We start from the raw sequence: 20,518 nt of genomic DNA, 5'->3' as shown, positions 1-20,518 counted from the left end.
AAAGAGCTGAAATGCAGGGAGTTGGTGTTGAGGTCTGTGCTTGCTGGAAAGCTATGGAAGAGAAAAGCTATGACTATTAAACAGTTTTTAAAAACACATTGGGATTAGGATTGCCAGATAAAATATAAGACTCCCAGATAAATTTGAATTTTAAATAAACAACAAATAAATTTTTAGTATAAATATGTCCCAAATATTGCAAGGGACATATTTATTCATTGTTTACCAGAAATTCAAATTTAACTGGGCATTCTATATTTAAATTTGCTAAATCTGGCAACCCTACCTGGAAATTGAGGAGGAGCATCAAGAAACAGCAAGCCAAAAAAAAAAAGAAACAGCAAGCCAGCCCAGCCGCCTTGCTCAGTGGTTGAGCATCGACCTGTGATCCAGGCGATTGCGGTTCAATTCCTAGTTGGGCACATGCCCAGGTTGCAGGCTTGATCCCCAGCAGGGGGCATGCAGAAGGCAGCTGATCAGTGACTCTCATCATTGATGTTTCTATTTCTCTCTCCCTCTCCCTTTTCTATGAAATCAGTAAAGATTATTATATATATATATATATTTAAATATATCTTTATTGACTTCAGAGAGAGGAAAGGAGAGGGAGAGAGAGAAACATCAATGATGAGAGAGTCATTGATCGAGCCCGCAGCTCAGGCATGTGCCCTGACCGGGAATCGAACCCTGATGGCCTGGATCCTAGGTTGACGCTCAACCGCTGAGCCACGCCTGGCCGGGCGATATATTTTTAAAAAAAGGAAGAAACGCCAAGCCACCTGTGCTGAGTAAGTAAAATTAGTGTCTTTGATTGAGTTCTCTAGAAGCAGAGATGAAATGGCGAATCTTGGGCAAATGATTTACTAGGGAATGCTCTCAGTAACAGCCTGTAAGGAAGTGAGAAAGAAGGGGGAAAAGCTAAGGAAAGATGTGATTTCATCGGAGGTATATCCTCAGCCTGATCTCACAGGGAGCTTTGGAGCATGAATCACATCACAAAGGTATCCCACTTTAAGGCAAAGGGGTCTGACTTTTATATCCTTTTATAGCCATTGGCTATAGGTCACCCGTGGGGTTAGGGATATAAGTGAGCTTTCAGGTATTTGCCAGTGAGATAGCTTCTATTAGTTGAGAGCAAATTTCAGGAGAAAAGAACAGTTGGGAGCTATTTGTAGCTGACACTCCAGCAATTTGGGATGGATGCAATGGTCTGTAAAGGGAATCTGGGCAGGATGCTAGTGCATCTACAATAAAATGTTTCACCAAATGCTCTAATTTCTCAGGAAACTACCTGAGGGCAGGGATCATGTCTGTCTTGTTTTCTGCTCTAGTGCCAAACAAGTACATAATTACTCTGTAAATGAATCTCAAGCTTCTATGTCCTACCTGGAACATCAGTGAAATCAGAAGCTGTAAATAACTGTAAGGTGGAAGCTCACAACTTCTGAGTTATACAACCAGAAGCACATTAAACACTTGTCTACAACACTAGATTGAAAAACTGAAGTCTCCTAGTATGTGTATTGTCCATAATAAAAGGAACACATTTGTAAGCATTTTTTTGAAATTATAAAGGGAGAGGTCTCCAGCAATCAGATGAATGGACATTAACAGTGTAGCACTTATCATAAATTTAAGATAGATTAAAATATTATTGATGCTGCCTTTATTTAGATGTCTATTGTTTTATTTTAGTAAATGTAAAAAAATTTATGATTTTCACAGGTTTATTGTTTATTTTTAAAATAGACTTTTTAAACAGCAGTTTTAGTTTCTTAAGTAGAAAGTACAAGAGTTCCCATAAACCTTCCGCTTCCCCATATGCACAACCTTATGCCCCTTAACCTTATTTTTCCTTAAAGGAATTAAGTTTCACAAATGCTTATAGTGGTTTTTGTGAAACAAACTTCATACTTGAGAGTTGACTGTAATCTATATATGCTTCTAAAAATGTTCAGCCACTGTTCCAGTCATTGTGGGTACCCAGGAAGCATTCAGATACTGCTGATGTGGCACTTATTGAACGTAAAAACTAATTGAGAGGAAAAAATGTACATAATTAACTGTAATGCAAGTAGAAAGCAGTACTACTGGTAAGAGAAGTATAGAACAGTGTTATGGGATGGAGAACATTCTAAGAGTATCAGGATCAATAGCCAGGGTGAGTTATAGATAAAATTATATAATAGGTCATATGTTCCTCTTCCAACCAATGGGTCCCCATTCGTAACACTCACTTTCAGGTGTTTACTCTCTTTGAGGCTAGCCAAGAGATTGTCAGCTATTGAACTCTATAATCATCGCCACAGCTACTTTTTTTTTTTTTTTTAATATATCTTTATTGATTTCAGAGGGAGAGGGAGAGAGAGAGATAGAAACATCATTGATGAGAGAGAGAATCGTCATTGATCTGCTTCCTGCACACTCCCGACTGGGGATCAATCCCACAACCTGGGCATTGATGCCCTCACCGGGAATCAAACCCACGATCTCCTGGATCCTAGGTTGACGTTCAACTGCTGAGCCACACCAGCCTGGCTCCACAGCTACTTCTAATTAAATCTTTCTAACCAGATTTGAGCACCTCAAGGCTAGATTTTCTTTGTTTTAAAAGGCAAATGGAACACATATAAAGTATTAAAAGATAAGGAAAAATAAAATAAATTTTAAAAAGGAGATTTTGATACATTTTCACTTTTTTTGAATTCTTTAAATTGCTTATTCTTTGTGCAGCTATTAAATTGTGTGCTAAAAATGAACTGAACAATATAATTGTAGTACTACCTCTCTGATGTTACAACTAAAACTAAATAAGTCAATTTTGTAAGCGATTATCTAAGGTTTTTTTTCTTTTTCAGTTAACATGGATTTCTTTTCACATAAATTTTTCTTTTCAGATAGGTGCCTTCTATTTAAATCTTGGAGGTGCTCCAGAGGGCCCAGCAGGCACAGGAAAAACTGAAACTACCAAGGACTTGGCTAAAGCTCTTGCTGTGCAGTGTGTGGTGTTCAACTGTTCAGATGGGCTAGATTATCTAGCAATGGGGAAGGTAAAGTTACTTTTAAAAAAAAAAAAAGTAATAAAAAAAATTAAAATTAAAATAAAAAAGTAAAATAAAATTTTTTTTAAAAATATGTCTTTATTGATTTCAGAGAGAGGAAGGGAGAGGGGGAGAGAGAGAGACATCAATGATGAGAGAGACATTGATCGGACACCGCCTGCACGTCGCCTGACTGGGGATCAGGCCTGCAATGCTGAGCCACGCCCAGCTGGGCTAAAGTTACATTTTAAATGTTACAAACTTACAGCTAGGTCTAACTGGATGAACTGAGGCACACTCATGTTTAAACATCATTTGAATGTAGTCTAAGCATTACTTGAACCTTAGTTTTAGAGGTAGACATTGTTTATATCCTTGGGCTTTTATTAAGTTTAATTTTCAATTTAGACTTAAAAGGTTAAATATTTGTTTTAACAAGTGATGCCTTTTCCTAAGATAAGTCATCTCCCTTTTTCTTGTCCTTAGTTTTTTAAAGGATTGGCTTCTTCTGGTGCTTGGGCTTGCTTTGATGAATTTAATCGAATTGAGTTGGAAGTGTTGTCAGTGGTAGCTCAACAGATCCTTTGCATTCAGAGAGCCATTCAACAGAAGATGGAAGTGTTTGTTTTTGAAGGAACAGAACTTAAACTCAATCCCAACTGTTTTGTAGCTATTACCATGAATCCTGGCTATGCAGGACGTTCTGAATTGCCAGACAATCTTAAGGTAATATTTTTTAAGAGTGTAAATTTGTTAACCAAAAGTAACTGCATAATCCATTCAAAATGGTATATTTTCTCACATGTATTTGTTTCCCTTTTCCATTTCCTGTATACCAAACCTCCAAAAACGGTTTTAGATATGTAAAAAATATTAAAGTACTTAAAACTGTTCAAGTGCTACTGAAAAATTACAGAATTAATGAAAAGGTGCTGCATTGGGGGAATAAACTTGAATATCAACAAGTTATCTTTGGGTGTTTATACTCAGCTTTAAAAATGATTTCCTTTATGTAAATAATATATTTCACTTATTATGTACTTCAGGTTCTTTTTAGAACAGTGGCTATGATGGTTCCAAACTATGCCCTCATAGCAGAAATTTCTCTCTACTCCTATGGATTTTTGAATGCAAAACCTCTGTCTGTGAAGATAGTAATGACCTATAGGCTTTGCTCAGAGCAGCTCTCATCGCAATTTCATTATGACTATGGAATGCGCGCAGTAAAAGCAGTTTTAGTGGCTGCTGGAAACCTAAAACTAAAGTTTCCAAATGAAAATGAAGATATACTTGTAAGTATTAAATACATTCATTGTGAAAGCAAGCTTGAGTTGGAAGATAATTTTTTTAGTGAGGTTGATCATGAACTATAAATAGGCAAAAAAGAGTTCTTGCTTTTTGAGCCTTTTTATATGGGGTTGAAATGATAGTTTAGGGTTTATGTTATACATTAACTTTATATGAATGGAAGGACCTTTTGGACTGATAAGCATAGTATTGGCTTTTCAATTTGGGGATTCCATGGAACAATGCAAAAGAAACTTTGGGCATGGGGCAGGAGAGGGCAAATACTGGCAATTAACTTAATATTGCACTTTTTGGGTGATTTTAGCTTCTTCGATCAATTAAAGATGTAAATGAACCAAAGTTTTTATCACATGATATACCCTTATTTAATGGAATAACTAGTGACTTGTTTCCTGGTATTAAACTTCCTGAAGCTGACTATCATGTAAGTAAACATCTGATAATGACTTATTCCACAAATAAACTTATCTGATGACTTAGTAGTTTATAAAATTTTATTAAATGAGTGAAATTATTCTGTTTGGAGAATATACCCCTATTTTGGTCACTTTGATATGAAAATGAGCAAATTTTAGTAACTTCTGTTGTATGATACCAGGGTTAACATGATTCAGGTCAAAGATAATGATTGTTGTAAGTGAATAAATATTTTATTTTCTATCTTGTGATTTATAATACTACTTCAGCCAGTAAAAAAGATGGTAAAACTAAAAGTGGTAAAACATCTTATAGTTAACATAAAGATTTGTTTCTCATATTTAAATACTATACTGGCTCTGTTTTTTTAAAAAGGAAACAAACCATGTGCATTTCCAATTCCATTTAAATTATAGACATTGTATGAGGCATATATGTGTGTGTGTGTATGCATGCCTGCTGCTTATAACTGTTACATAATATAAAATCAAAAATTTTTAAAAAATTAATTACAAACAAAACAATCTCAATTTAATGAGATGGATGATGTGTGGCTAAAACTAAATTATCACATTATGGTATTTCCCGTGGTAAAATATACAGTGAAGATTCTTTTGAGTTGCGTAAACTACCTTAGGCCATGTGATGATTCAGTTCCTTCACCCCTTCTCTCTACTGATTTTACTGTAAAATCTTTTTTTGTTTGTTTGAGCTTTTATAGCATTAAGTTATCACTTGGCTTAAAGGCATCATTTACTTTTTAGCCTCCTTTTGTTTTTAATCTTCAAACTCAAACACTAATATATCCTATGACAGTATCAGATAAAGGTGATTGTAGGGTATTTTTCACCACCACCAACCAATTCTCTGATTCTCTGGACACCAATTGGGTGTTCAACAATTCAATTCTAACACTATCTATCTGGAATTAGTGTCAGACTCCACAGATTAGGGCTCAGTCCTGCAAAGCTCCCCTCACTTCTGACAGCAGTCTCAAGGTCTAGGCCACCAGTACTTCAAGGGTTTCCACGACCCCCCTGCCCTAGGTTTGATAAATTGCTAGAACAGCTCACAAAACTCAGGAACACAGTTTACTTATGTTTACTGGTTTATTATAAAAGATGAGTTGTATAAGGCAAGGTATGGAGAGGAGGTGGCGGTGGAGCTTCCACGCCATAAGGATGTGTTACCCTCCCTGCAACTTGGTGTATTCACCAAACCAGAAGTTCCCTGAGTCTCATTGTTCAGAATTTTTATAGAGCTTAATCTTCAGCCCTCCCCCTTTCCTTCCCCAAAGGTAGGTAGGTGGAGTTGAAAGTTCCAGCCCTCTAACCAATAGGTCTTTCTGCTGACTAGCTGCATCCTGAGGCTATCTAGCAACCTTATCCTAAGTAAATTTAGGAAAAGGGCTCATTGTGAATAGCAAGACACTCCTATCACTCCAGAAATGCCAAGGATTGTAGGAGCTCTGTACCAGGTAGGGGGCCGGTGTTGAGAAGACCATATATATTTTTGTATTATACCACAGGTGATTATCAAGATGTTTCAGAATATGCTAATATGATTTTTAAAAATAAAAATCTTACCATTCTCTTAGAGAGCTCTTGCACTCCCATGAATATAGGAATAGATTCATGGATCCATAGATTCCAGTTTGAAAAATACTACTAGGACTTCAATAGTAAAACTGGATGTTGGGAGTGTTTCATTACTTGGAACCTACAGATTTCTGATATGCTTTTGATTACAAACAAATGGATAGATTAAATTTCAAGACAGTGTAATATTTCTGATGATATATAAATATAAGACATTAAACCCACCAAACATTCTCATACTTGAAAGGGAAGGCAGTGGGTATATTCAGTAGGAAACAGCAAGTCGGTGGTCTGCATCATAGTACTTTGTGTGGTGAAGGAAGTTCAAGAAGGCACATTCCAAACACCTAAAGCATGTAAATGAGTTTAAAGAACTGTTTTGCAATCCATAATTCTTATTTTTAAACCAAATTTGCGAAATAAAATTTTGTATAACCTGGAACTGAATTAACTGCTATTACTGTATGCCTCAATAAACTATTGGTAGTTTTGTTAAGTAGGATTGTTCACCATAGGTTATACACATGCACATCATGTCACTCTTAGACTTAAGCTACTGGGGCTGGAGGGATTAGACTGTATATGATAAAATCGAAATTCATCAGTTTAATGAAGTTGACTGTCATACCTCTTTTCAGTCATTTTGAGCATAAGTTCATAGGAGAAACATTGGAAATTTTGACACTCTGAGAATAAATAGACATAAAATGCCCACTTGAATTTTTACCAAAGGTAAAGGAATAAATTTAAGTATAGGCTTAGAAACTGAGGTGATGATGCTTTTATTGTATTTGTTATGATGTTACATTTGGTTGAAGCAGCCTGTCTTTATTATGCAAGACTCTTGTAAGTGTAGAGGTATTTTTTTTAATTGCAGTATATATTTTTTGTTGCTACTATAAAAGAAGACAGAACAAACTGGAATGTTTTATGATGTTATATGGTAATTGCATTTTGCCTTTCAAAGTTCTAGGTAAAAATCTGTAATTAAAGTCTTTTCTTAAAGCACTAAAAAAATATACTACTGGGAGGTGCTGGGAGGTGTGCTGCTGAGCAGCTCACTGCGCCTGCAGCTGAGCAGAGGGGAGCTGCAACTGTAGAAAAAGAAAAATGCCACTCACTATACCATCTCACTTATTAATATATCCTCAATTCCTTTGTTTTTATTTTACTGAATTCTTTTGAGTTTTACGTAATGTTTATTACTCTATTAATCACCTCTGTTGGCTTTTTAGTTTTACCTCAGTGGTCACTCCACAGATTACAATATACATTCTTGACTTATTACAATTTACCTTAAGTTTGTATTCTACCATTTCAGAAACAATATAAGAACTGTAAATGGGATAATTTCATTATCTACTCACACCTGCCCATTGTCATATATATATTACTTCTAGATATGTTATAAACTCCATATTACATTATTTTTTGCTTTAGGCATTAGTATTTGAAAAACAAAAAAGGTCTTTTATATTTATTTCTCCTAGTGTTTTTTATTCCCTCCAGCAGATACGTGCTTTCATCTGGAATTTTTTCTCTTCAAAGTAAAAAACTTCCTTCACTATTTCTTGTGTGCATGTGGATCTTCTGGTAACAAATTTGCTCAGCTTTTATATGTTTGAAATGTCTTTATTTAGCCTTAATTTTTAAAGAATATTTTCACTAGATATAGAATTCTAGATTGGCAGACATCTGCCCACATATACACCCCCATCATTCTAAAGATGTTATCCCATTAACTTCTGGCTTTCATTGTTATGCTTAGAAGTCAGGTATTGTTCTGATTTCTGCTTCCCTGACTGTAATGTGTTTGGGGTTTTTTTCCTGGCTGTTTAAAATATTTTCTCTTTTTCCTTGCTTGACTACGTAACCTAATGTTGTCTGTTTTGCACTTACCCTGCTTGGGATTTGCTGCACTTCTTAAATCTGTGGATTGATGTCTTCAGAAAGTTCTCAGTAATTATCTCTTAAATTATTTTTTTTGCCCTATTATTTTCTCTTCCCTGTCCTTTTGAGACTCCAATTACATGTATGCTAGACCAATTTCTGTTGTGTCACGTCTCTTATGCTTTGTCTTTTTAATTGTTTTTTATTTATTTATTTTTGCTTTAACTTGGATACTTCTTATTGTCCTGTTTAAGATTATTGACCTTTCTTTGGCTTTATCTGTTCTGCTGATTCCAATGAATTATAATTTCTCATACAGTCATGCTCTGTTTAATGATGGGGATACATTCTGAGAAAAGCATTGTTAAGCAATTTCATCATTGTGAGAATATCGTGGGGTATACTTACACAAACCTAGATGGTATAGCTTACTACCCACCTAGGCTATATGGTATAGACTATTGCTCCTAGGCTACAAACTTATATAGCATATCACTGTACTGAATACTCTAGGCAGTTATACCACAAGGGTATTTGTGTACCTAAACATAGAAAAGGTACAGTAAAAATACGATATAAAACATTAAAAAATGGTACACTTGTATAGGGCACTTACCATGAATGGAATTTGCGGGACTGGAAGTTGCTCTGGGTGAGTCAGTGAGTGAGTGATGAGTGAATGTGAAGACTTTGGACATTACTGTGCACTGCTGTAGAGTTTATAAACACTGTGCACTTAGGCTACACTAAATTTACAAAGCAACATGAGATTAAATCAAGCACTGGAGAAAATGATGCAATCAAGAAATACAGGTGGAACACGGTGTATTGTTTCACAATACTTTTTTTAAGAAGTAGTAGAAGGCATAAACTCTAAAATAATGATAAAAAGTATTCAATAGTAAATATATAAACCAGTAGCATAGTCATTTCTTATCATTATCAAGTATTATGTACTGTACATAATTGTATGTGCAATACTTTTATACAACTGGCAGCACAGTAGGTTTGTTTACACCAGCATCTCCGCAAACATGTGAGTAATGCATTGTACTATGATGTTATGAAAGCTACAATGTCACTAGATGGTAGGAATTTTTTATTTTAGAATTTTCCATTATAATCTTATGGGACCACAGTGGCATCCAATATTTACCAAAACATTGTCATGTGACACATGATGGTGTTGCAGGAGAAATTAATGGGCCAGATTTCCCCGTCACTTGTGGGAGTGGGGTTCTTGGGGTACTGTTGAAATAAGCATTTTCAGATGCCCCCACTGGAGAATGATATCTGGTAAGGCTTTATTTGCATGGAGTTATATTTCTCTGGTTTCAAATTTCCATGTCCCTTAAACCAGTCCTGGAAAAGGTATAGCTGAGGTTCCAACAGAGCCAAAAGTAGGGCCAGTCTCCAGAGTGTCCGTTCCGCTGGAGTTGGGTCTGGCAGTGCACCAGGCTAGTTTAAATCCATTAGTCTATTGTGTGGAGTCCACATGCCTGTAGGCCACATGGGTGGATGCAGGGCGTGAGAGCCCCACAACGGGTCAGGAGCAAGCAGCAAGGGAGAGGGCCAAGAGCCAAGAGAGCGAACTCCCTTTGTCTCAGGGTTTAAATATTCAGGCTTCATGCCTTTGCAGTGGCCACACCTATTCTGGCCACTGACTCCCTTCCAGATGTGACTGACCCATAGGCACCTTCCCACATCACTGAGACCTTATTGGGCATGTGTCTATTGTCCAGTCCCTTTTCCCAGCAATCTGTGCAGAACAGACTTAGAAAATGTTAACTACAGCTTCCTGGAAAAGCTGTATAAATGGTGTGCCTATATTACTTAGTCTTCCCTTTACCCTTTTCCTGTTAAATAATAACCAGATTATTACAACGGTATCAATGGTATTTTATTTCAGTTTTAGTGTGCCTAATTTTGTTTCATTAGAGATCCCATTTCTTTGCTTGAATTCTTTATCTTTTCATCTGTTTTTCTGTCATACTGTGTATTCTCTTTTATACATTTGTAAAGTTTATCTTAATGTTCTTGTCTGCTAATTACGAGATATGGATCATCTGTGAGTTTGCTTACTGTTTTTTCTCTTGATCATCAGCTATTTCTCAGGACTTGTAAGTTTTGATTTCATATTAAAGTTGTATATAAAATAACTGTAGAGGTTAAAATTGTATCATTTTCCTGCAGAAAAACAATGTCTTTTCCTTTGTCAGCTAGTTAAACTGAGCTGCCGATCAATCAGGAGTTGACCTGAGTCAGAGTTTTGTTGCAGTTACTGAACTTCAGTTTACCTTTGGTTTCGCATGTCTCTAGAGTGAGAATTGCCCTGTATTATAGGGCCCTCTCTCTAGCAGAATTTTGGGTTATAAATATCCAAAGAGTAAGGAAATCTCTCTTTGTATGCCTTACTCAGCAAAAGCATAGGCAGTGCGGAGGAAAAGCTTTGCATTTGAGGCTCCTTCAGATTTGAATCTGTCACACAAGCCCACGTGACCATTAAAGTCTCTGTTGGTTTCTCCTTGCTTCAGCAAAGTCCCTGTGCCTACCTAGAGCAAGCCCAGTCCATTGCTGTCTGTGTTCACACTTGATAATGCCCCAGGGACAAACTTAGCTGTTGATTTGTATTCACCTAAGAAAGTCTGGTCCCTTTTGGGATTTAGTTCCTTTGACTTATTTGTATTCAAGGTGCTTCTGTATCTTTAAAATACTTACGGCTTTTTAGCCTCTCTGCTTATTTCTAGTTAGTACACTGTAAAGGGTTGTTTGGCATTTCCTTCTATATCCTAACCAAAAGTAAAATTCTGGAAAACATTATTAAAAGGAACTGTTTCATGTAGCATAGACCCAATGCTATGGTGCTATGATTTTTTAATAACTTAAATGGGGAATACTAATAATTTAAAAGTATTTTAATTCTATTCCTCCTTTCAATTAAAAAATCTTTAAGAAATAATTTATCAATATAAGAAAGTACAGTTTTATTTGTAAATAAAAAGTTCACATTTATAAAATATGTATGACATGATTTATAATACCATTTTATAGAAATGTATTCCATTTTTCTTTTATTTTAGGAATTTTTGGAATGTGCTCATGAAGTCTGCAAAGTACACAACCTTCAGCCTGTGAAATTTTTTCTAGAAAAAATGATTCAGACATATGAAATGATGATTGTTAGACATGGGTAAGATTCTAGATTAATATTGTCTGCCAGTGTTAGATGTTATTTTAAAATTAAACTATTAAAACAACGAAATTTATGTATCAAAAGACTCAGCAAATTTTGTATGCTAGGTGGCTAGGGCAGAAACACTCCTCACCCCCAAATCTTTAACCCAGTGGCTTAAAAACAAAGGTTTATTTCTTTCTCATGCTACACGTCCAACAAGGTAGGTAGGAGTGCTCAGTCAGTGACATAACACTAATGACCAACACAGTTTGCCCTTTAGATCATCAAATATGTTATTTAATCTTCTTCATTCACATAAAATACACTCTTTCCTTTCCAGGGAGACAACCTAAAATTCCAGTTAGTCAATGAACCAGACTCAGAGTTCAGGATATCTAGGTGATGCGTGGTAGTTTCTTTATCAAATTTGGAAGCTGTTCTTGATCCAGACACCTTCAAACTGGAAAGACAAGTTATCTGCCCCTTCACACACCCAATATTACAATAGTGGGTTTATCAGAACAGGATTATTGGAGCAAACACTCCCATTCAGAAGTAGAAGAATAGGAGACCCAGCCAACACTGATTGGTAGCAATTCTGAAACCCAGCTGGGCATGTGGGGGCCCCAATTCCAGAGATAGATTGAGTGAAACTAATGGAGTTTAAGCTTCAGAACCTCTGACTTGTAGACCTCCCCGCCCCCCCTCCCAAGGAATCATAATTTATTATACAGGGTGGCATTAAAATGGCTGTCCACATTTTGTATTCATAATTACATATATATATATATATATTTTTTTTTTTCTTTAGAGAGCCTCCCCCGTCAATTGTATAAACTTAAAACCCCATAAAACCTGGTTTCATTTTTGCTTGATTCTTCCTAAGAGGAGCTTTCCAGTTAACTGTTCTCTGTTGATCTTGGTTCAACCTTCTGAGTGGTTTTTTTCATCTCCATTTTCTTTCCTGGTGACATGGGGACAGTAGAGAAAATGCCCTTGGAGTTGAGAAATGTTCTCAGCCTGCTTCCTGGCTATAGAAAGCTGAGGTCTCAAAGATCATGATTATTTTAAAGGCAGGATTTTTAAAAAACAACCTGGTCCTGGCCACTGTGTCTCAGTTTGTTGGGCCCTCGTCCCATGCACCAAAAGGTGGCTGGTTCGATTCTCGGTCATGGTACATGCCCAGGTTGCAGGCTTGATCCCCAGTAGGGGGCACGTAGGAGGCAGCAGATTGATGTTATGTTCTCACATCGATATTTCGCTCTCTTTCTCTAAAAAAAAATAAAAATATTTTTAAAAAACAGCTGCCTTTGTATTATGTTATTTTTCAAACATAAACAAAAATAGAGGGAATACTAGTACAATCAACCTTCATGCATCCAATACCCAAGCATTTTTTTTTTTAAGGATATGTTTATTGATTTGAGAGAGAGAGGAAGAGACAGTTATCTATCCCACAGTGGCCAGGACCAAAGGCTGTTTTTTAAAAATTCTGCCTTTAAAATAATAGAGAGGGAGAGAGAAACATCAATCGGTTGCCTCCCATAAGTGCCTGACTGGGGTTGAACCCACAACCTTTTTGGTGTATGGGATAGATGTTTCAACCAACTGAGCCACCCGGCCGGGGCCCCCAAGGATCATTTTTAAGTCTTGAATATTCACGTGTTTTAGCCTAGATTCATGGTTTCTTTGTCAGTAAACTCTATCAAAAACAATAAGCTTTTTATCTATTGGATTCCAGGCAGCTCTATGTGCCAGGAGCCACAACTACAGTCCTTATTAAGTTTATGCCTTTCTGAACTTCCTTGTAGTATCCTTGAACCTATCAGGCTTAATTCAGAGGACTACATTCTTAATCTGTTTTCCCTGAACTGTTTTATTCTCCTGAAATGATTACTGGGAACTATATTAATTTTTCATAGGTTTTAATAAAGTGATACAACGGTTCTATCCTTGATTTGATCCTTGATGCCAGGCTGAGTAGATCTTTGTTGTTCAAAGATTTTCTCAATTTACCTTTTACAAATTGGGAATGAGAAAAAATTGCCTCTTTCAATCCTGCAGGTTTCCTGAATTTCTGGACTCTTTCTATTCTCTTTCTTTCTTGCTTGCAAACTGCCTATTTGTTTTCTGGGCTTCTTTCTTTCTTATAGTTCCTTGTTAAGTGCAGCTATCAACTGCCATTACATACTAATAATCTGTTTATTATTATTTTCTCCAAAAACTATAATTTTATTAGTTATGTTATCTGTCTTCCAGTTCACCTCAAGGAATAAATTTGCCAAATGTTTCATCATTGCATAACATTAATTGCCAGCCTTTTAGCCTCTGATAACAGTTAATTTGCCACCCAAGATCTAGCTTCTAAGCTGATGTCACATATTTTAGTCTTTTTTATTGTAGCAAGAATACTTTCCCTGCTTCTAGGATGGGCTAGGATATTCTGTAGAAACAATCAGCACCCAAGTTTTAGTGACTTAAAAAATAAAGGTTTATTTCTCTTTCATGCTGTGTCCATCATAGATTAACAGGGAAGTTCTGCTCATCATAAATACTCAGGGTGCCAGGCTGTTGGAGCAGCCACCATCTCAACTTTGTGGGTCATCGCTGCGCTAGACGGAAAAGAGAGAACTCTGTAAGGTTCCTCTCTGGCAGTTATCTATCCCATGCTAGGAAGTGACACCCATCATTTCCACTTATTACTCATTAGTCACCTATTCCACAAAAAGTGAGGAATCCCATTATGTGCAGGAGAAAGGAGATTCAGAGCTATTTGACCAAGAGCACTAATAATTACTGTAGTAAGTAAAGACTTGAGGAAAGAATCCTTCTTACTCCTCTCCTCAGAAGGACCCAAGTCATTTTTTTAAAGAGTATACAATTGTTAAGGTTTCATTTTCATTTAGAGATTTTATTATATTCTCTTTTGTAGATAATGGTATTAATGTAGAGAATTTGATTTCAAGATCAACCAGTTCAGAAGTTAAATGTATTTTTCTCATGTCTAAGAAAAATTTATATAATTTCAAAAATTATATGTAGTAATTATCATAGGGTAAAATTTTACATATCATTATATAGACAAATAATTTAATTTAATATTATTTTTGGAATCTTATTGTGTAATTACTTCTTTTCCTTAATAGTTTTATGTTAGTAGGAGAGCCTTTTGCTGCTAAGACACAAGTTCTGCATGTGCTGGCCGATACTCTAACTCTTATGAATGAGCGTGGCTATGGAGAGGAAGAAAAGGTCATTTATAGGACTGTAAACCCCAAATCCATTACTATGGGCCAACTTTTTGGACAGTTTGACCCAGTATCTCATGAGGTAATCTATAATATAAACATTCTCAACTGTATTGACAGCATGCATTAAACCAATAAATTTGAAATGCTTCCATATTATCACTTCGTAGTTTTATAGAGGAAACTTTCCAACTCTTCCTTTTTTCCTCCTCAGTGGACTGATGGTATTGTGGCTAACACTTTTAGAGAATTTGCCTTATCAGAAACACCTGATCGGAAATGGGTTGTATTTGATGGTCCCATTGACACTTTGTGGATAGAGAGCATGAACACGGTACTGGATGATAATAAAAAGGTAAAATTATCATGATTAAAAACTAAACAGATACTCAATGTGAATATAACTAACACTACTGAACTGTAAACTTAAAAGTGTTAACTTGGTAAATTTAATGTTATATGTTTTTTACCACAATTTTAAAAAGCAAAGCAAAGCTTTGCTTAAGGAATGTTATAAGTTCAACAACTGATTGCCTAGGATTGTATATTTGAAATAAAGGATGCAGCAAGTTGCATAACTTTATTAAAATTACTATGTTAGCAGGAAGGCATAGTAACATAATAGGTGATAATCATTTGTGAAGTAACTCCAGACCTATGGTTTCTTCAGAACTTTAAATTAATATTTTAGGAAAAAAAGAAAAAAAACACGCATTCCTTTTTGAAAACATTGAATGCTTCAGTGCTTAAATGTGGTATATTACCTTAGAAGCTGTGAGATATATAAAAGAACGAGAAAATGGAAGACTTCTAGTATTTATTTTAATTGAGAGATAACATACATAGAATATAAGATGTGCACTAACTTTAAGTTTAGAGTCTGTGACTTTTTTACATAAGTGTACCCTAATATAACTATCACCTAGGTAAAGATGTGTAAAATTTCTTGTATCCTACAAGGTTCGCTCATGTCCTTTACCAGGGCAATCACTACTCTGACTTCTGTGATAAATTAGTTTTGATGGTTCTTGAACTGCATGTAAATGGAGTTAAACTCTTTAGTGTTTTCCTTCTTTTGGTCAGTATAGTATCTGTGATATTCATGTTGCTATAGTTTCATTTTATTTATTCATTCATTTATCCATTCTTTTTATGTCTGTGTTAGTATTCTACTGTATGGATAGACCACAATTTAGTATTTTAGAATTATGTAGTGTTTTAGGAGAGAAGGTCCCAGGTATATAAGTGGATGGCTGCAGTGGAGTAGGAGAAAAGTAAGTGAAGGCAAGGTGATCAAGGATCCAAGGTTTATGAGATGCTCCCCTGCATTTGCACTGGATCAGGCCAGAATTATAGTAGAAAGGGATTAAAGTAAGTACCAAAGGCTTTCTCGCTAGCAAGGGGGAATGATTTGGTGCTGGTGAGTGACAGCAGCAAGCAGGGGTTGTCAAAAAGCAAGGGCTGAATTGGAAGGTGGAGCAGAAGTATTTGGGAAATAGCACGAGGATGTGAGGAGAAAGCTGACTCTACTTCCTAAATTTGTAGGAAGTAGAAGAAGTTTGCTGGAATAATCTGTTAGAAAGTTAAAAGTATTCTGGACAAGCCCTGTGCAATAGAACTTTCCACAATGATGTAAATATCTGCACTGTCCAACAAGATAGCCACTAGTCACATGTAGCTTATTGAGTACTTACTCACATATTGAGCATTTGAAATGTGGCTTAGTGTAATTAAAGAACTGACTTTAAAATTTTTGAACTTTAATTACTTAAAATTAAATATAAATAGCCACATATGATTACTGGTTAACATATTGGACAGTCCAGGTCTAGACCATTTATTTATGTTACAGATAAGAAGCAGATCTAGAAATGTTAAATGCCATGTTGTTGACATATAACTAGATAGGGGCAAAACTGGAACTAGAGCTATAATGGTAGAAGCAGAGAAGAAACACTGAAAAATAAACAAATAGGAAGAATTTAAAAGACTTAGTAATGAAATTAACTTGGAATATCAACAATTAATTATAATTATTAAAATTATTAAGTTAGTGATAATTCTAAAGTTAGAAGCCAAAGATATTAAGAAGACAGAATGGCTTTCATAATAATGGACAAGAAAGGAGCTTGGCAGAAAGGGAGAAGTTGATAAGTTCAACTTTTACATATTCGATCAAAAAGGAATGTTTTCAATTAAAAGAGACCAAAGGGGCATAACAGACACAATGCATGGTCATTGATTGAATTTTGTTTCAGTAAATCAGTTGAAAAGACTTTTCTGGCACAACTGAGAAATTTGAATATTGGGTGAGTTGATGATATTAGATGATATTAAGGAATCATTGGTAATTTTGTTAGATGTGATCATAATATTGTGGTGATATAGAAAATACCTTAATTTTTAGATGAATATTGGCATATTTGAATGCAAAATGCAGTGATTTGCTCTTTAAAATAATTTTTTTAAAAGATGAAGTAGATATGGCAAAATGTTAACATTGATAAAATCTAGGAGATAGATATGAGTGTTCATATTATTCTTTCCTATCTTTTTTTATTAATAAAAAGGTCTGACAACTTTATAAAATCAGAAGTATTTCATATAATATTATTAATAACAAGAACTGAGATTTATATAGGATTTTACACTTTTTGCAGTATGTCATGTAGTTCTCCTCCTCCCCCCCAACTCTATGGGAGAGAAATTATCCCTGTTTATAGATGAAGAGGCTGAGACACAGGGATGTTATTATTTACTTACCTAGTAATTGACAGAGCTAGTCCTAGAATTATGATTTTCTGGCTTTCACTCTAATACTTATTACCTCATATCACAGGATATACATTGTCTTATAAATAGAATACATTTTCATCTGAGAAGTTTGAAAATTTTTTACATAAACATTTGAAAAATAATTGTTTTTAGCTTTGCCTTATGAGTGGAGAAATCATTCAAATGTCTCTTCAAATGAGCCTCATCTTTGAAGCAATGGACCTTTCCCAGGCCTCAGTAAGTTCATAATTTAATATAGCAGTTGTTTGTTTGTTTATTCATTTATTTGATAAGTATGTTTTATTATGTCTCAGAAGCTGAGTTAGGCACTAGGAATACTTAAACACAGTGTATGGTCATCTAGGGAGGATGAGAAGCCTGCTAATAAGTGATCCCAATATAGAGCTACATGTAAGTGCTCTAAGAATATTGAGGGAGGGAGTGTCTCAGAGGGGGGTGGATAGAGGAAGACCATGGAAAACGTTTGAGTGTTTGAGGGGTAAGACTTCTCCAGGGAGACTGGTTGGGGCCAGGCATTCCAAATCATGACAAGATGTAAAGACCTGAAGCCATGACATGCCTGGGGAACTATAACTTCAAATAGTATGTGAGGCCCAAGAAAGACAGGAGCCAGATGGTGATGGGCCTTATAAGTCATGTAAAGTAGTAGTAACTGCTGGGTACTACTGGTATAAAAGCAACATTGGAAAAGAAAACGTGTTTTTTTCTCTAGCCCGCCACTGTAAGCCGCTGCGGCATGATTTATTTGGAACCCTCACAGTTAGGCTGGGAACCGATTGTGTCTTCATGGTTGAAGTCACTGAAGGGACCTTTACAGGAACCAGATCATCAGGCTCTTCTGAGAGGACTTTTTGACTGGTTAATATGGCCCACTTTAAAGTTTCGTAAGAAAGAATGCAAGGTAATACAATAATACTCTGACCCATTCAAGTTTCTTTGGGGGCTGGTGAAATAGGTGAAGGGATTAAGAAAACACACACATAAAAACCCCATCAACACAGACAACAGTGTGGTGATTATTAGAGGGAAAGGGCAGTAGGGGAAGTAGAAGAGGGAGATTAAGCGGTGACAGAGACTCGACCTTGGGTGGTGAACACACAATACAACATACAGGTGATATACTATAGAATTGTACACTTGAAGCCTATGTAATTTTATTAACCAATGTCAGCCTAATAAATTCAATAAAAAGAAAAAAGAAGGGAGGGAGGGAGGGAGGGAGGGAGGGAGGGAGGGAGGGAGGGAGGGAGGGAGGGAGGGAGGAAAATAAATGTTGGCAGAGCTGTGCTTCCTCTGGAAGCTGTAAGGGAGAACCTTCCCTTACTCTTCCATCTTCTTTTGACTTTGGATATTCCTTGTCTTGTAGCTTTATAACTCTAAGTCTCTCCCTTTCTATTTACCTGGCTTTCTACTCTGCGTCCCTCCACTGTGTGACTCCCATTTCCCTCCTTATCTTCCTCCCTGGGTCTGGGCTAATTGTTTATCCCAAGTACTCTAGTAGCCTCCCCCCATCCTGGTACTTCCTCTGCCTTTTCAGTATCACCCTATATTATTTCTGTCTATTTAATTTCAATATCACTCCTTTTCTGATAATGTGTGTTTTATTTCCATATCTCCTAGCTTGGTATATAGGTATAGTATGTTTTTCATAAGTGTTTGTTGAATAAATAAATGAATGAATGGCTGTTAGAGACTTTATTTCCGCTATCCCTAAAACATTGTTTATTCTCTTACCGTAACTAGTTTTTATTTCTTAGAGAATTCAGAATATGTTATGTACAATTGTATAATACGCTAAACCAAAATATTTGAGAGATGTATTATCATGAATACAGTTTAAATTCTTTAAGTTTAAAAGTTACAAACACCTCATGAAAACCATGTATGTTTTTATCAGTTTTTAAAATATTTATCTTCTTTAATTTTTCAAATAAGATGAAAGAGAAGTATCATATTTTTTTCACTTTGCAGGAATTGATTCCTACAAGCGAAAGCAATGTGGTTGTATCTCTCACACGCCTCTTTGAAGTACTCCTCTGTGACGTGGTAGAAAATGATCCTACAAGCAAGCACATTCGTGTTTGGATTATGGTTGGTTTTACTCTTAATGTGGTTTGTAATTACAGAATAAAATATGCCTCTGACAAATGATACTTGTACTGAGAAAGACATTGCAAGATCTAGAGCTGTTTTTTGGTGAGCACTGAAAGAATAGCTGAAGACATTAAAGTTGCCCTGAGCTGGTATTCTGACTTAAAATATTTGAGAGATGTATTATCTGTCTATTTAATTTCAATATCACTCCTTTTCCGACATTGTGCATTTTGTTTTTAAAAACACTTTAAAGAAAGTAAAATATGTCAGAAGGAACTAAATCTACCCTGTTATTGATAAAATATCATAATTTTGTAAATAATGTGATTTAATATTTATCCAATATGGACTTTAGGTGAATTGATTTTAACCAGTGATGGTTAAACCAGTATGTAGACTGCACGAAGCTGGCTACAAAAGACAAGGAGCAGGCGTACAGCCATTCGGGTGGAGCATTGCTGGCAGAATCCATAGACCATGGGTAGGGAGGAGTCAGTCGTCCAGGTTGGCTAATGTCTAGAAGTCAGAGCAGGCCAGAGAACATGACTCTGAGGGAGCCAAAGGAAAGAGCTGTTTTGCTCTCTTCCCTGGTGTATGTTGCTTTCCCATCTCCCACCTGAAAGTCTTGATCTCCTCTACTCAGCCTGCCTTCTCTTCTACTCTGGCAATAGCAGCTTCCTCCCATTGTTTCCCTTTCATCTTGTTGCCATAGAAAATTACCTCAGACATTTCACATTCCAGGGTTCCCTGTTAGCCATGATCTCTTTCTTTCCCCTACCCCTTTGTCTTTATTTTCCTCCACTTTTGAAGAAATTGAACAGACATGTTTGAAATATAATTTATTTGTATCCCCTTTTCTCCCTAAGTTTGGAACTGCCTTTCACAGAACTAATCTTTAATATTCTTCCATACATTATCAGTGTTACCTTTCTATAAAATAAAAGTATCCTA

At 35.9% G+C, this 20,518-nt stretch overlaps 1 protein-coding gene across 1 annotated transcript in view; it reads left to right on the top strand.

Annotated features, from left to right (window-relative positions):
• Positions 1–20,518, top strand: part of DNAH12 (dynein axonemal heavy chain 12) — a 152,858-nt gene that overhangs the window by 48,824 nt on the left and 83,516 nt on the right. The window contains exons 25-34 of the mRNA XM_016205506.2: positions 2,898–3,050; positions 3,528–3,767; positions 4,088–4,333; positions 4,654–4,773; positions 11,335–11,444; positions 14,576–14,759; positions 14,892–15,032; positions 17,606–17,689; positions 18,186–18,374; positions 19,445–19,564. Coding sequence (XP_016060992.2) covers positions 2,898–3,050; positions 3,528–3,767; positions 4,088–4,333; positions 4,654–4,773; positions 11,335–11,444; positions 14,576–14,759; positions 14,892–15,032; positions 17,606–17,689; positions 18,186–18,374; positions 19,445–19,564 — 1,587 coding nt within the window. The remainder of the gene's footprint in view (positions 1–2,897; positions 3,051–3,527; positions 3,768–4,087; positions 4,334–4,653; positions 4,774–11,334; positions 11,445–14,575; positions 14,760–14,891; positions 15,033–17,605; positions 17,690–18,185; positions 18,375–19,444; positions 19,565–20,518) is intronic.

The sequence above is a fragment of the Miniopterus natalensis genome, chromosome 15, assembly GCF_054644295.1.
Source record: "Miniopterus natalensis isolate mMinNat1 chromosome 15, mMinNat1.hap1, whole genome shotgun sequence".
Classification (NCBI taxonomy): Eukaryota; Metazoa; Chordata; class Mammalia; order Chiroptera; family Miniopteridae; genus Miniopterus; species Miniopterus natalensis.
Note: the sequence above shows the minus strand (reverse complement) of the source record. Positions and strands in the feature narration are given on the sequence as shown.